Below are 17962 nucleotides of genomic sequence, written 5' to 3' on the forward strand. Positions count from 1 at the left end.
TTTTTTTGAGATTTATCCTATTTCTTGAGGTAAACATTGCTATGAACTCTCTTAGAACTGCTTTCACTGCATCCCACAAACTTTGGTATGTTACATTTCCATTTTTATTTGTCTCAAGGTATTTTTTGATTTCTCTTTTGATTTCTTCTTTGACCCATTGGTTGTTCAGTAACTTGTTTAATCTCTATGTATTTGTGAATTTTCCAGTTTTCTTTGTGTAATTAATTTCTAGTTTCATACCATTGTGGTCAGAAAAGGAGTTTGATATGATTTCAGTTGTCTTAAACTTACTGAGACTCGTATTGTGGCCTAACACATGATCTATCATGGAAAATGTTCCATGTGCACCTGAGAAGATTGTGTACTATGTTATTTTTGGATAGAATGTTCTGTAAATATCTGTTAAGTCCATCTGGCCTAACATGTCATTTAAGGCCAATGTTTCCTTATTGATTTTCTATCTATAGGATCTATCCATTGATGTAAGTGGGGTATTGAAGTTTCCCACTATTATCGTATGGCTCTCTGTTTCTTCCTTTAGTTCTGTTAATATTTGCCTTATTTTTTAGGTGCTCCTATTTTGGGTGCATTAATATTTACAAATGTTATATCCTCTTGTTGGATTGACCTTTTTAAGATTATGTAATACCCTTTTTTGTCTCTTATTACAGTCTTTGTTTTAAAGTCTATTTTATCTTATATAAGTATAGCTACTCCAGATTTCTTTTGGTTTCTTTTGGTTTGCATGGAATATCTTTTCCCATCCCCTCACTTTCAGTCTGTGTGTGTCCTTACACTTAAGTGAGTCTTTTGTGGGCAGCATATAGATGGGTCTTATTTTTTGATCTATTCAGCCACTCTGTGAATTTAATCCATTTGCATTTAAAGTAATTATTGATAGGTATGTACTTATGTCCATTCTGTTGATTGTTTTCTGATTGTTTTTGTAGTTCGTCTCTGTTCCTTTCTTCTCATGCTCTCTTCCTTTATGGTTTGATGACTTTCTTTAGTGGTATGATTATATTCCTTTCTCTTTATCTTTTGTGTATTTACTATAAGTTTTTGCTTTGTGGTTACCATGAGGCTTACATATAACAACTTATATCTATAACGGTCTGTTTTAAGTTGATAACAACTTAAGTTTGATTCCATTGTAAAGCTCAACATTATACTATCCCCTGCCACGTTTTAGGTTTTTGGTGTCATATTTTACATCTTTTTATTTTGTGTATTCCATAACTAATTATTGTAATCATAGTTATTTTTACTACTTTTTTCTTTTAACCTTTATACTAACTTTATAGTGATTAATATACTACCTTTACTATATATTTACCTTTCCAGTGAGATTTATTCTTTAATATGTGTTGTTACTAATTAGTGCCCTTTCTTTTCAGCTTAAAGAAGTCCCTTTAACACTTCTTTTAAGGCCAGTTTAGTGGTGATGAACTCCTTTAGCTTTTGTTTGTCTGGAAAACTCTTCATTATTCCTTCAATTCTGAATGGTAATTTTGCTGGGTAGAGTATTCTTGGTTGGATTTTTTTCTTTTACTACTTTGAATATATCATGCCACTCCTTCCTGGCTTGCAAAATTTCTGCTGAAAATCTCCTGATGGTCTTATGGGGGTTCCTTTTTATATAACAAGTTATTTTTCTCTTGCTGTTTTTAAGATTTTCTCCTTGTCTTTCACTTTTGACATTTTAATTATAATGTGTCTTAGTGTGGGTCTCTTTGAGTTCATCTTGTTTGGAATTCTCTGGACTTCCTGGATCTGGATGTCTCTTTCCTTTCTCAGCTATATAGTTTTCAGCTATTATTTTTTCAAATAAGATTTCTTCTCCTTTCTCTCTCTCTTCTTCTGGGAGCCCTATAATGTGAATGTTAGTCCATTTGATGTTGTCTCGTAAGTCCCTTCAATTATCTTCACTTTTTTTCCATTCTTTTTCTTTATTCCTGCTTTTATTGGGTGAATTCCACTGCCCTGACTGAGTTGACTGATCCTTTCTTCTGCTTCATCTGGTCTGCTGTTGAACCCCTCTAGTGTGTTTATCAGTTCAGTTATTGTATTCTACAGCTCTGTGACTTCTATTTGGTACTTTCTTATATTTTTCATCTCTTTGTTGAAGTTCTCACTGTGTTCATTCATTCTTCTCCCCAGTTTGGTGAGCATTTTTATGACCATTATTGAACTCCTTCTCAGCTAAATTACTTATCTATGTTTAATTAAGGTTTTTTCCTGAGGTTTTATCTTGTTCTTTCATTTGGAACATATTCCTCAGTTTCTTCATTTTACTTGACTCTCTGTGTTGGTTTCTATACAGTAGATGAAACAACCGCCTCACTCAGTTTTGAACGAGTAGCCTTGTGCAGAGGATGAACCTTATTGTTTGGCCCTGCCCCAGCTCTTAGTTGACTCTCAAACCTTTGCGATTGTCCAGGCAGCCTATTATATTTTTAATAGCTCCCAGTAGTTGAGGATGAACCAAGACCTGTCAGTGTCCCAAAGGGGAGGATCTCATCACCTAGATTGAGGCTGCTTGGAAGCCAGACCCTCAGGCAGCAGCTTTTAGAGCTTTACAAATATATACAGACCTGTGGGACTGCAAGTGTAAGCTCTGCTGGCCAACAGAGCCAGGCATTCTGAAGGTGTCCCCTTGGTGGCAGCTGCAAAAATCGGGGCTCCAGCTGAGTGTGTAAGCTCTTTTCAGAAAGCTTCTGAGGAGCTGGAGCAAGGCAGAGAGAGAGAGCACCAAGATGGCATTCACAGCCTATGTTCCTTGAGAGCAGCTCTGTTTGGCAATACACGTGTGCCAAACCTGAGGCCTGCCCCTCAGGCCGAAGCACTAGGACAAGCAAAGAGGCCTTCTTTGCAGAAAGACTGGGGGATGTTCCTCAGTCTGTTGTCTGTGCATTGTCCTGTAGATGTTAGCCCGCCAGGAACCATCTCTCTGATTGCCACAGTCCCATGGGACTCAGGAATGCAAGACCCACCAGCCATGAGAGCCAGGGGATCAAGGGATCAAGGGGCATGCTGTGGGTGGCAAATACAAAAACCAGGGCACCAGCTGCATGTAAATTTCCCCTTCAGGAGACACTGGCACTTTGGAGTGTGGCAGAAGGTGGGTGCAAAGATAGCACCCACCCTATGAGGTCTCTGGGAAAGATTATAGTCAGCTCCTAGATGCGTGTTTAATTAGAAGTCTGCCCCTCAGGCTGCAGTCATGATGATCAGCTAACAGACCTCCTTCACGGAAAGACTGAGCTTCTGGATCTGTTGCCTCTTGTTGTGTGCTGGGGTGGTAGCTGTTTAAGAACTCTTTCTCCATTGGTTACAGTCCTGTGGGACCCACAAGCATAAGCCCTACTGGCCACCAGAGCCATGCAATGTAGAGGTGTCTCTTGGCAGCATTTGCAAAAATTGGGGTACCAGACAAGGCTGTGAGCTCCTTTCTGGGTTAACACCAATTGTTACAGTCCCATGGGACCAGGAATGCAAGCTCCACTGGCCTCCAGAGCCAGGCAATCAGGAGTTGTCCCCTGGCTAAGAGCCATAAAAAGTGAGGGTTCCAGATATGTGTAAAAGCTCCCTTCCGGGAAATACTGGTGCTCTGGAGCACAGCAAAGGGAGAGCATGAAGATGGTACCTGCTAGTCTTTATTCCCAGAGAGTGTTCCAGCAGGCTTCTAGATGTGTGTGTTAAATTAGACGCCTGCCCCTCAGGCCAGCACTTTTCTATCAGCAGGTGAGCTACTTTACTATTTAAGTCTGGGTGCAATTGGCCGCTTTTGAACTGGGCCCTGGGGTGGGCGAATCTGAGCATGTGGACCCTTGAAGAGCTGTTTATCAGATTGCTATAGTCTTGTGGGCCTCGGGACTTGAACGCTGTTGATTTTCAAAGTTAAATATTTTGGGGGCTCATCTCTCAAGTGCATGTCTTAAAAACTGGGGAGCCCGATATGGGGTTTGAATCTTTCCCTCCTTAGGGAGAAGATGCAGGTTTTGACTTTCTTCCTGGTTGCGGATTACTGCATTGGGGGACGGGTTTATGGCAAGATTGTGTTCCAGCTTCTCCTACCTGCTTCAATGTTGTTTTCTTCTCAGTTGCCCAATATGTAGTTGTCACTCAGCCGGCCTTTAGGTTTTATTTAAGAGGAAATTGTTCCGTATATAACTGTAAACTCAGTGTGTCCATTGGAGGTGAGTTCAGTATCTTCCTATGTTGTCATCTTGAACTGGAAACAATCTATCAGATGGTTTTTATATCATATCAAAAATCATATAATCATCTCAATAGATGCAGAAAAGGTATTTGACAAAATTCAGCATCCATTTATGATAAAAATTCTCAACAGAGCAGGTATAATGAGGATGTACCTCAACGTAATAAAGCCTTATATGACAAGCCTACAGCAAACATACTCAGTGGTGAGAAGCTCAAAGCACTTCCTCTAAGATCAGGAACAAGATAAGGACCCCCACTCTCACTACTTTTACTAAACATAGTATTGGAAGTCCCAGCCAGAGCAATTAGGCAAGAAAAGTAAATTTAAAATGTCCATATTGGAAAGGAAGAAGTAAAACTGTCACTGTTTGCAGATGACATGATATTATATATAGAAAACCCTAAATACTCCATCAAAAAACTGTTAGAACTAATAAACAAAATCAATACACAAAAATCTGTTGCATTTCTATATGCTAATAATGAACTATCAGAAAGAGAAATTAAGAAAATCCAGTTTATGGTTGCATCAAGAAGAATAAAATGCCTAGGAATGAATTTAACCAAGGAGATAATAAAAAACCTGTATGTTGAAAACTGTAAGACGTTAATGAAAGCAATTGAAGAAGACACAAATAAATGGAAAGATAGTCCCTATCCATGAATTGGAAGAATTAATATTATTAAAATGCCTGTATTCCCCAAAGCAATATACAGATTCAGTGCAATCCCTATCAAAATTCCAATGATGTTGTTCACAGAAGTAGGACGAACAATCCTAAAATATGTATGGGACCACAAAAGACCCTAAATAACCAAAGCAATCTTGAGAAAGAAGAACAAAGCTGAAGGCATCATGCTTCCTGATTTCAAACTATATTACAAAGCTATAGTAATTTAAATGGTATGGTATTGGCATAAAAACAGACACACAGATCAGTGGAACAGAAGAGAGAGACCAGAAATAAACCCATATATATAGGCCAACTGATTTACAACAAAGGAGCCACAAATATACAATGGGGAAAGGTGTCTTCAATAAACGGTGTTGGGAAAATTGGATATCCACGTGCAAAAGAATGAAACTGGACCACTATCTTACACCATACTACACAAAAATTAACTCAAAATGGATTAAAGACTTGAATGTAAACCATAAAACTCCTAGAAGAAAAAATAGGTGGTAAGCTCCTTGACATAGGTCTTAGTGATGATCTTTTAATCTGACATGAAAAGCAACAGAAGTAAAAATAAACAAGTGGGACTACATCAAACTAAAAAAGCTTCTGCACAGCAAAGGAAACCATCAACAAAATGAAAAGGCAAACTACTGGATGGTAGAAAATATTTGCAAATCATATATCTGATAAGGGGCTAATATCCAAAATATATAAAGAACTCATACAGCTCAATAGCAGAAAAACAAACAATCTGATTCAAAAATAGACAGAAGATCTGAATAAACATTTTTCCAAAGAAGACATATAGATGACCAATGGGTACATGAAAAGAAGCTCAACATCATTAATCATCAGGGAAATGCAAATCAAAACCACAATGAGATATCACCTCATGCTTGTTAGAATGGCTGTCATCAAAAAGACAGGAAATAAATGTTGGCAAGGATGTGGGAAAAAAGGAACCATTGTGCACTGTTAGTGGGAATGTAAATTGGTGCAGCCACTATGGAAAATAATGTGAAAGTTCTTCAAAAAATTCTAAGTAGGACTAACATATGATCCAGCGATTCTACATCTGGGTGTCTATCCAAAGAAAGCAAAAACACTAACTCATAAAGATATATGTACCCCCATGTTCATTAAAGCATTATTTACCATAGCCAAGATATAAAAACAACCTAAGTGTCCATTGATGGATGATGGTATAAAGAAATTGTGGTATGTGTGTATATATATATATATATATATATATTTGCAACAAATGGACCTTGAGTATATTATGCTAAGTGAAATAAGTCAGACAGAGAAAGACAAATACCATATGAGCTGTCTTTTATGTGGAATCTTAAAAACAAACAAACAACAAACAAACAAACAAAATCCAAAGCAAAAAAACAGGGAACTGATTGGTAGTTGCCAGAGGTGGGGGGGGCGGGCAGTGGGAGAAATGGGTGAACTGTTTTTTGTTTGTTTGTTTTAGTTTAAACAAAATGAATAAAAAATAAATTAAATAAGGTAAAACAGTGTTTCCACTTCAGGCTTTTTATAGTGAATGGCAGCTCAGCTGAGGAATCTTTGAAGGTTTGTCCAATACTTCTCGAATTCGAAAACCGTCTAACTATACCATGAGTTCGACTATTCTAGCAGTTCCCAAAATGTGTTCCATAGCATGATAATTTTACTGGGTGCCAAAGGGTGCATTACAGAATGATTGGGAAATATGGATTCAACAAAGCTAAACAGGTGTCTTTAGTATAGAATGTTTAATTTGTTAATATAGAGTTTAAAGCTTTAGGAGGAGAATAAAATATGCAGTAGCATTTCTCAAGTTTATTTGTGAAACCCTTTTTTCCTCAGTAAATCTCTTGAAACTGCTATTCTGGGAAAAACAACTTGAGATACTCCTGGTTATCCTCTGGATCACATCAGAATTTGTGAGAACTGAGTAATGTGCTGTGTAATTCCAGTGTAACGCTCCAAATTTTAACTTGCTGGTATTAACATTATGTGTGAGTTTGAAAGAGTGTATTCCAGTTGAAACAATCTTTTGTAAACTTGCTAATTTACTTACTGACTTTGGTGGGAGATGAGAGATGAGGTAGGTTGATACCTCTTGGCTCAAATTCTTGACGAAAACCTTTTTATTCACCCTGAAGGTAGACTTTGGAGACGTTTTCATTAGTTACATAACCTGTAACTGCTGGTTTACACAGGACCAGCTGTTTGACAAGAGCCTGCTTCTCTATTTACAGGCGACTGATAGCGCCCAATGAAGAGGAAGAAGGAGGCGTGAACTGTAAGACTGGTCCTAAGCCAGTACGATTTTTGGGGCCTTCCACCAGCACCCAAATTAAAGTCAAGAACTCGGCTTCCGTGAGGGTGCCTCCGGCCAGTGTACCGCAGCCCTGGTCCCGGGCATCCGTGAACCCGGCTGCAGGAGGAAGGGCAGCTCAGCGCTCTGCACCATTGAAAGCCCCGTCCCCGGTGGGCACAGGCCTGCCCGGGCATCCCCAGGCTGCCCACGAGACCGGGGGTGCTGAGAACGGGGCCACGCACCCACCTCCAGCTAAGGTTCTGCTCTCCGACAAAAAGGCCACCCCGCACCGAGTGATAAAACTGAAGCGGACTCCCTTGTGCGCTACGGGGCCTTCAACGCCCGCCTGCACCGCGGCCAGGCCGGCGGGGCCCCCAGAGCCGAACCCCGACGCCCCCAGCGCCCTGGGCGCGCGGACTGAGAACGGGCAGGGCCAGACCGATTGATGGAAACGGGGACTCAGCGTGTCCCGTTTGCCTCTCCGAGCTTACAACCCATTTAATACAAATAAGCGGCACTCTTTCCCGATGCAGTGGGGATGAAAACTTGTTTCTTTCTATTTAGGGTGAATTGTGTGAAGTAGGAATGGAGGAGGGAGACTGTAAGTGGTTGGGCCTATTTTTACTTCTCATTTTCCCAACGTTTAAATTATTTGTCTAGGGATGGTTTTAATTTCAGGTTTTTTAATGTGTGTGGGCTTTTTTTTTTAATGTTTAATTGGTATTAAGGCAACAAAACAGTAGAGCAAAATCATCCCTAGCAAGTCCACTTTGTTGCTGAAATAATTATAGATTTTAGGCGCTTATTTAATGTTACTCATTGCAGCCCAGGGATAGGAGTGAGATTTGGGTTTAGCTTTCAGTCCGGTGAAATAGAGAGGGTGATATTAGTGCTTCCCAGTGCTATGTCCCAGATGGGGGGAGATTTGAGAGAAAATGTAGATCAAGGTGAACTCCCTGCAGGGCGCTCTCAGCCTCAAAAGGTAGCATGAAAAGAAATGAGGGGGAGGGGGAAAAAAGACAATAATTTGAGATCACACTTTGACTTCCACTTAATGGAACAATTTTCTTTCCTAGATTGGCTTTTCTTACTCTTTTCCTAGCAGATTTAGTTATACCTTGCAAGAAGATTTCTTGGAATAAGAACTATATAACATGTCATAGAATGAACTGTTAAAATATTTTATTTTTCATTTGAGTAGTGAAGTTTTGAAAGTACCTTGAAGAGAAAGTTTAACTTTTTAACTAAAGTTAATATTTTTTTTCAGAAATGACCATTAAAGAGTTATTCTGATTATACAATATGATTTTTTATCATACAATTTCCACATAACTTGAATTTAATATTTTAAAACAGAGTATTTTGATTAATCTTCTATTTTTTCACAACTATTTAGTTGTATGTGTTTACACGTACATGTTATGTTTTATAATTGGATCACATATTTCTATCTTCAGTGAGCAATATGCCGTCAGTGTGTTAAAAATAGGTTCATAAAGCAGGGTACTTTTTACTCAGTGCTTATCATTGTACTTGTACTGGTTTAAAAGAGTAAAGTAAATATACTCAAAACATTACTTTTTACAAAATAAAAAAAAACCTTTCCGTAAAAAGTGACATTTTTCTGTGACTGTACTTATTTTTAAGCCTTGGAGCCGGAGCCCTTTAGTAGTTTGAAAGCTTGTTCGTTTATATAGGTTATCTATTTCAGCTCACAAAATCGCTTTCTTGTCTAGTTAATGTATGAAATCGTTAAACCGATTTTGGATAGCTATCCAAATACCAGCAGCCTTTTTAAAGTAAGTGGTTTATTTGGCTAGAAAAAGTGAATATTTAAAACTAAAGATTCATGAATGATATTCCCCTGGGGAATATATAAAATATTCAGTCACCTTGCAAAATACTATTACATAGAATCCAGGTCTTCTGAAAATTAAAGACCATAGTGAGTTTTGAGAACTTACGTTTAGGATATTATTGGTATTGTTTGATCTACAACATTTTGCTGATTCATGTAAGAAAATTTTATACTAATAGACGTGTATTTTACACATAATAAACATTTGTCTGGAAAGGAAACATGTTGAAGGTTAATCATGGCTGATTCAGTCAACAGCCTGCATTTCTTTACATCAAGTAGTTTAAGGGACGTCTATTGAGTACATTTGGCTTTTATAAGAGGAGAGTTTTTGGAATAACTATTGGGCTATGGTTCAGCTGAGGTGGATAGGGACAAACCATCCCTTATGGGTATCAGGAGTCAAAATCAACTTCAGAATGCTCCAGTAACTTGAACATTACTTTATTTGGGTGTGGTTCCCTGGGGATTAGGTTCATTTCACATGAAGACACGTTTTTCCTAATACCAGACTCTGTAAGCATAAGAGTTGGTAACTCATCATAACCCATTGGTCTTCCTGGAAAATAAAAATTTTTTTAAAGGAAAGCATGTTTTATAAACAGTGATTCAGTGTCATTACTTTGGAAAAGTAGGTTTGTGCAGTTGTTGGATCAGAGGACGCAACAGAAATTCTGAATGGTAAGTAGATTATTTAGGTATTGCTCATATTAAAAAAGATAATTGACTATGCCCTTCCAGGCAATCTGTGTTGAAATCTGGTTTGCCCTGATTAAAACTGGTTAATTATAAGGTGGAGAGGCTAAGGCTGGCAGTAGGAATCTACTGAAGGATTTGTTTCATTTGTATTTTTAAATAATAAGTTTTTGTTTCAATATTGCTTTATGTTAGTTTATGAAGTATTTTCATATATTTTATTTCACTGTGTTCAGTTTGCTTTTTAGTTTCAGAACAACATAATGAAGGTAGTCTTTTCCAGTCCTTTAGAGATCGAGAAAATGAGGTTCAGTAACGTAAAGGCTGTACAGTAATGACCGCCCCTCCACACACACATTTTAGCCACATAATCTAATTTCACAGAATGCCACAGCAGCACTGATCAAAGGAAAAGCCAGAGGGAGGAAGTAGATGTCAAATTGTGGATTTGTTTAATATTTAAAGCTTTTGAACAGGAAGGTATTATGGTGTTAGGATCACATGTCTGACTTCTACTAGAGAGTGACTGCCACCTCTGTACTTGCAATGCCTGGTACACTGTAGGCCTCCGGTAAATTGCTGACAGGGCAACGCCCCCTCCCCCAATTATTTTATAAACTGTATCTGGTAGCGGTCTTTGGGGGCGCAGAAACTGATTTCCGACCTTGCAAAATTTATCCTGTCAGAACAAAGGAGATGCTGGCGGAAATCCCTTAATTTGGTGATTGTTGCTAATGACCACAATTACCGTTAGTAATGACGGTAACAGTTATATAACTTGTCAAGTTGTTTAAAGTAACTCAGAGACATGGCTCATGAGACCCCAGAGAGGTCAGACAGATACTGCCTGACTTCTGAGAAAGGAAAAAATCAGTCTGGCCCCTCTCCTCCTGCTTTACTGCCCCTGCTAGACTTGCTGATGCAATTTCTTTTTCATTCACAGACTGAATCCTATTGCTTCCTTAGCGAGTGCTAACATTGAAAAAGTTGTTGATTCACTTCCCAATCTATGGTTAAATACAGTGTAATTATTATCAACTATACTTTGATTTCTAAAGAAGGAATTAATGTACAAGCATATTTGGCTTTTCTTGAGAAATTGTTCATAGAAGAATTTTTATTTAAATAGCATTTTGAATGTGCACAAAAACTTGTGGTAGTAACTTGTTCAGTAAAGGGTAAAATGCTAACAGTTATATGAATATGAGGTGCCTTATAAAGGATTGCCTTATTCATACCTGCAATCCCTTTGAACAGCTTTAATCTACGTTTGGTAGGATGTTGGTTAGAAACTAAGTAGAAAATATGAACTTAATAAAATGAAGGGAAAGAGGTTTTACTATAGCAAATGAAAAATATTTTTAAATGATTTACATATGTGTATTCCTAAGTTAACCAGGAACTTTTTAATTATGGGAAATACTGTCATTTTCCCATATGCTGAAACTCTCCCTTGGAAACTGTCAACAAGTTGCTGAATTCCTCAGCCAGTGAGGAGTGGATGAGTGATTCTTTGTTGAGGGCTGCAGTTTTCACTCAGATGAAATCAAATGCAGGATTTCAAGCATGTAGTACAGCCAGAAAAGGAAACATCATGAATAACTAACAGAAAAAAAAGATTGGTTTCCAGCTGTTTTCAGAATTTCATATCCACGGAATTTGGTTGGTAGAGCAGCCAAAGAACTGTTTTCACTTATAGTCCTGTCAGCCTCATGAGCTATACATGGTTTATATTGTTACAGAAAAGCTAATTTTTCTTTGTTCACATGTGTTGCCTCAGACAGCCCGTACACATTTCATATTTGCTGGCTAGACACTTCCTGATGTAAGCTGTGGCTAAGACAAACATACTTTTACAGTAACTGTCAATCAATATTCTGTCCTACTTGTGTATTTAACAACTTTTCATTTTATAATGTTGCTTCTCATACTTTCCTTTCTTTGACCCTAAAACCTTCATTACCTTAGTAAAATTGTGCTCAGCTACAGGAGTGAATCTGAGGGCCTGAAGCTTAGAAGAGAAACTTGTTTTAAACAGCACTTTATGGAAAGAAAGAGATTGGAAAAAGTTGGAAAGGTTTGCTAAAGTTGGAAAAAGACAAATATTGCTTCCTTCTGCCAAGATTTCTTAAAAATTTGGACATTCTGCTTCAATAGCAGCTCTTTCAAGAACTTATGCCCTAATTTCTTGGTTTGGAAGATGTGGAAACCCAGCTTCTATGTAGATGACATGAATAGCCCAAGGACATCAGAAATTGTACATTTAGACTCCAGCTGTGGGCCAGACAGTCTGGATTTGATGACATAGGCTGAACCAACCAGGAACCCAGCGTAGCTGGAGGAACAAGGCACAATGTCTCTCCTCATCCACCGTTTCTGTTTTCTTTCTCCAAAGCCCCTGGACCCTCCAGATCAGGGCTTTTCAACTGTGACACTATTGGCATTTTGGACTGGATAATTCTTTATGGAGGACGACTGTACTGTGCACTGTAGGTTATTGAGCAGCATCCCTGCCCCAGTTGTGACAATCAGAATGTCCTCAGACTTTTCCAAATGTCTCCTGGGGTTGGGGGGTGGACACAAAATCGATTACCCCCAGTTGAGAACCATTGCATTAGCTGGGTGATTTAACCTGTGCAAAATACTGGTAACTATTTCTCCTAATTGCGGGGTGTGGATGAGTAAGAGAACATTAGAGCTGTCAATCACAGGCAAGAGTGGAACCCTGGGAATTGAGGGGGAGAATGACACTAAAGGATGTCTCAAGCCTGTCAATTAAAGAATTCGATCCTGTTAGCTCTCACTTACATTTCTGGTTTTGGTATAATATTAGAAACATTTTTGTTTGCTGTTCTAACCAAGCAACTATCTAATAAAAACTAAGATGTACCCTTCTAAGCCCTTTATTTGTTAACTTATTTAATACAGCAACCCAATAATGTAGGTATATTATTATTATCCCCATTTTTCAGATGGAGAAACTGAAGCACAGAGGGGTTTGGTAAGCTGCCTTGCATCTAGTATGAAGCAAGGGCAGGATTCACGTGTATGTCATTTTACTCGAGTCCAGGCCTTTAAGCACTATTTTAGGCCCCTTCTTATAGGAGCTTGACATTCCTCCCAGAGATGAGCTAGCCAGGACTTAGAAAATTTGTGTGCCTCATAGCTATTTATCAAATACTGTTTATTTGTTTTAGATTTAGTTATCAAATACTGTTCTAGTGCTTTCTAAGGGTATGCCAGGTATCAACTCTTTGCCTCTTGGTTCCAAATCTACTCTTCACTGCCCTGCTGTGATCCTGGAGCTGGACCCCCTAAGCACTTCCCTTTAGCCAGCTGGCTTTGTCACTGGAGGGACACTGCAGCAGGAGGGGGCTTCTTCCTGGTTCCATGAGTGTCCCTGTGTTCTTGCTCCTGCAACGAGTGCTTGGCTGGGGTATGGGAACCCCAACGGGTCCAAGTTTCAGCAGCAGCAGCTTCCCATCCCATGGGTCTCCTGGCTGGCTCCCCAGGTAATTCAACAACACTCCTGCAGGAAGCTTCCTGGCAAGTTTTGCTGGCGCCCCAGCAGGATTCCCAGTGGGTTCCGTGGCACCCCTGCAGGTGGCCCCCTGGTGAGTCGGCCAGCTCCTCCAGGGAAAGCTCCTCGGTTCTCCAGTGCCCTGGGGGGCGGGGCTTCTCCCTTGCCAGTACTTCAGGGGGCTTCTTGGCCTCTACTGGGGCCACAGGGTCACCCTCCCTCACAAGGTCAGAGTCTCAGCCTTGGGGGCAGGGGTGGGTGGGGCAGGGAGTTCTCCCAAACTTGTTCTTTCCTCTGCCTCAAGCTCTAGTAATAGCCATCCCAGTACCTGCTATTCCTGTTTTCTTTAGTAGCTAATCCCCTTACTAATAATTACCTCGTATATACATGCATTTCTCTCTATATAAAGCTTCCCCATATAAATTTATAAAGTGTCTCCACTCACATTACTCTGTGGTTGCTGTCTCCCTACAAAGTACCAGGCATTACTCCAAGTGCTTTGCAAAGATTAATTTATTCAATCCTTGTAACAATCCTTCTGGGTAGGTATGGTTATTTGTCTCAATTACCCATGGAGAAACGGAGGTATTGAGATGCTTAGAAACGTGTTTACACAGCCAGCAGGTGGTGAGGCCCAATGTGAATCCAGGCAGTCTGCACCAGGGTCAGAACTTCAGCTGCTGCTCTCTTCCCACCTTCTCTAGAATTGATGTACTGGATTATTTTGCACGAGCCACTTAGAGTCCAGAATTTTCTAGGGGTATGAGAGAAATACTAGGGGTCATTCTTTCATAGCTGCTCTCTCTTCCTTGTATTTACTGAGTATCTACTGTGTGTCAGGCATTAGCAGAGGGGTAATGACATTATTGGACAGCTTGATGACGATAATTTACAAAAAGTGTGTGTTCTCTCAAAAGGCTAAGAATAGGTTAATCTAACTCAAACTTAAGTTAAAAAAATAGAATAGTTTTCTGTTTTTGACAGGAAGTGCTTTTTTGTTTTTTGAAGCTGCAAAAGAATTTATTATTTTTATTTATATTTTTTATTGGCAAAACAAATTCTTTTTTTTATACAGCAGGTTCTTATTAGTTACCTATTTTATACATATTAGTGTATATATGTCAATCCCAATCTCCCAATTCATCACACCACCACCACCCTCCCCCACACTTTCCCCCCTTGGTGTCCATACGTTTCTTCTCTACATCTGTGTCTCAATTTCTGCCCTGCAAACCGGTTCATCTGTACCATTTTTCTAGGTTCCCCATATATGCGTTAGTATACGATATTTGTTTTTCTCTTTCTGACTTACTTCACTCTGTATGACAGTCTCTAGATCCATCCATGTCTCTACAAATGACCCAATTTCTTTCCTTTTTATAGCTGAGTAATATTGCATTGTATGTATGTACCACATCTTCTTCATCCATTCATCTGTCAGTGGACACTTAGGTTGCTTCCATGACCTGGCTATTGTAAATAGTGCTGCAATGAACATCGGGGTGCATGTGTCTTTTTGAATTATGGTTTTCCCTGGGTATATGCTCAGTAGTGGGACTGCTGAATCATATGGTAATTCTATTTTTAGTTTTTGAAGGAACCTCCATACTGTTCTCCATAGTGCCTGTATCAATTTACATTCCCACCAACAGTGCAAGAGGGTTCCCTTTTCTGCACACACTCTTCAGCATTTGTTGTCTGTAGATTTTCTGTTGATGCCCATTCTAACTGGTGTGAGGTGATACCTCATTGTAGTTTTGATTTGCATTTCTCTAATAGTGATGTTGAGCAGCTTTTCATGTGCTTCTTGGCCATCTGTATGTCTTCTCTGGAGAAACGTCTATTTAGGTCTTCTGCCATTTTTGGATTGGGTTGTTTGCTTTTTTAATATTGAGTTGCATGAGCTGTTTATATATTTTGGAGATTAATCCTTTGTCCATTGATTTGTTTGCAAATACTTTCTCCCTTCTGACGGTTGTATTTTCATCTTGTTTGTAGTTTCCTTTGCTGTGCAAAAGCTTTTAAGTTTCACTAGGTCCCATTTGTTTATCTTTGTTTTTATTTCCATTACTCTAGGAGGTGGATCAAAAAAGATCTTGCTGTGATTTATGTCAAAGAGCGTTCTTCCTATGTTTTCCTCTAAGCGTTTTATAGTGTCCTGTCTTACATTTAGGTCTCTAATCCATTTTGAGCTTATTTTTGTGTATGGTGTTAGGGAGTGTTCTAATTTCATTCTTTTACATGTAGCTGTCCAGTTTTCCCAGCACCATTTATTGAAGACACTGTCTTTTCTCCATTGTATGTCCTTGCTTCCTTTGTCATAGATGAGTTGACCATAGGTGTGTGGGTTTATCTATGGGCTTTCTATCCTGTTCCATTGATCGATATTTCTGTTTTTGTGCCAGTACCATATTGTCTTGATGACTGTAGCTTTGTAGTATAGTCTGAAGTCAGGGAGTCTGATTCCTCCACCTCTGTTTTTTTCCCTCAAGACCGCTTTGGCTATTCGGGCTCTTTTGTGTCTCCATACAAATTTTAAGATTTTTTTGTTCTAGTTCTGTAAAAAATGCCATTGGTAATTTGATAGGGATTGCCCTGAATCTGTAGATTGCTTTGGGTAGTATAGTCATTTTTACAATGTTGATTCTTCCAGTCCAAGAACATGGTATATCTCTCCATCTGTTTATATCATCATTAATTTCTTTCATCAGTGTCTTATAGTTTTCTGCATACAGGTCTTTTGTCTCCCTAGGTAGGTTTATTCCTAGGTATTTTATTCTTATTGTTTCAGTGGTAAATGGGAGTGTTTCCTTAATTTCTCTTTCAGATTTTTCATCATTAGTGTATAGGAATGCGAGAGATTTCTGTGCATTAATTTCATATCCTGCAACTTTACCAAATTCATTGATTAGCTCTAGCAGTTTTCTGGTGGCATCTTTAGGATTCTCTATGTATAGTATCATGTCATCTGCAAACAGTGACAATTTTACTTCTTCTTTTCCAATTTGTATTCCTTTTATTTCTTTTTCTTCTCTGATTGCCGTGGCTAGGACTTCCATAACTATGTTGAATAATAGTGGTGAGAGTGGACATCCTTGTCTTGTTCCTGATCTTAGAGGAGATGCTTTCAGTTTTTCACCATTGAGAATGATGTTTGCTTTGGGTCTGTCATATATGGCCTTTATTATGTTGAGGTAGGTTCCCTCTATGCCCACTTTCTGGAGAGTTTTTATCATAAATGGGTGTTGAATTTTGTCAAAAGCTTTTTCTGCATCTATTGAGATGATCATATGGTTTTTATTCTTCAGTTTGTTAATATGGTGTATCACATTGATTGATTTGCATATATTGAAGAATCCTTGCATCCCTGGGATCAATCCCACTTGATCATGGTGTATGATCCTTTTAATGTGTTGTTGGATTCTGTTTGCTAGTATTTTGTTGAGGATTTTTGCATCTATATTCATCAGTGTTATTGGTCTTTAATTTTCTTTTTTTGTCGTATCTTTGTCTGGTTTTGGTATCAGGGTGATGGTGGCCTCATAGAATGAGTTTGAGAGTGTTCCTTCCTCCGCAATTTTTTGGAAGAGTTTGAGAAGGATGGGTGTTAGCTCTTCTCTAAATGTTTGATAGAATTCACCTGTGAAGCCATCTGGTCCTGGACTTTTGTTTGTTGGAAGATTTTTAATCACAGTTTCAATTTTATTACTTGTGATTGGTCTGTTCATATTTTCTATTTCTTCCTGGTTCAGTCTTGGAAGGTTATACCTTTCTAAGAGTTTGTCCATTTCTTCCAGGTTGTCCATTTTATTGGCATAGGGTTGCTTGTAGTAGTCTCTTAGGATGCTCTGTATTTCTGCAGTGTCTGTTGTAACTTCTCCTTTTTCATTTCTAATTTTATTGATTTGAGTCCTCTCCCTCTTTTTCTTTATGAGTCTGGCTAAAGGTTTATCAATTTTGTTTATCTTCTCAAAGAACAATCTTTTATTGATCTTTGCTATTGTTTTCTTTGTTTCTATTTCATTTATTTCTGCTCTGATCTTTATGATTTCTTTCCTTCTACTACCTTTGGGTTTTGTTTGTTCTTCTTTCTCTAGTTCCTTTAGGTATAAGGTTAGACTGTTTATTTGAGATTTTTCTTGTTTCTTGAGGTAGGCTTGTATTGCTGTAAACTTCCTCTTAGAACTGCTTTTGCTGCATCCCATAGGTTTTAGATCGTCGTGTTTTCATTGTCATTTTTCTCTAGGTAGTTTTTGATTTCCTCTTTGATTTTTTCAGTGATCTCTTGGTTATTTAGTAACGTATTGTTTAGCCTCCACGTGTTTGTGTTTTTTACATTTTTTCCCCTGTAATTGATTTCTATTCCATAGAGTTGTGGTCAGAAAAGATGCTTGATATGATTTCAATTTTCTTAAATTTACTGAGGCTTGATTTGTGACCCAAGATTTTATCTATCCTGGAGAATGTCCCGTGAGCACTTGAGAAGAAAGTGTAACCTGCTCTTTTTGGATGGAATGTCCTATAAATATCAATTAAATCTATCTGTCATTTAAAGCTTGTGTTTCCTTATTAATTTTCTATCTGGACGATCTGTCCATTGGTGTAAGTGAGGTGTTAAAGTCCCCCACTATTATTGTGTTACTGTCAATTTCCTCTTTTCGAGCTGTTAG

The 17962-nt window shown here is 38.6% G+C and overlaps 1 protein-coding gene across 2 annotated transcripts in view; it reads left to right on the forward strand.

The window, feature by feature from the left end:
* The window catches only part of KCTD18 (potassium channel tetramerization domain containing 18), a 34216-nt gene extending 20794 nt beyond the window's left edge, over window positions 1–13422 (forward strand). For both annotated transcript variants that reach the window (XM_022567363.2, XM_089916537.1), the window contains exon 7: window positions 7157–13422. In XM_022567363.2, coding sequence (XP_022423071.1) covers window positions 7157–7664 — 508 coding nt within the window. In that variant the 3' untranslated portion in view covers window positions 7665–13422. The remainder of the gene's footprint in view (window positions 1–7156) is intronic.
* The last annotated feature ends 4540 nt before the right edge of the window (window positions 13423–17962 follow it).

Source organism: Delphinapterus leucas, chromosome 8, assembly GCF_059928025.1.
Source record: "Delphinapterus leucas isolate spDelLeu-1000000601 "Yukka" chromosome 8, BTC_Dleu_Yukka2, whole genome shotgun sequence".
NCBI lineage: Eukaryota > Metazoa > Chordata > Mammalia > Artiodactyla > Monodontidae > Delphinapterus > Delphinapterus leucas.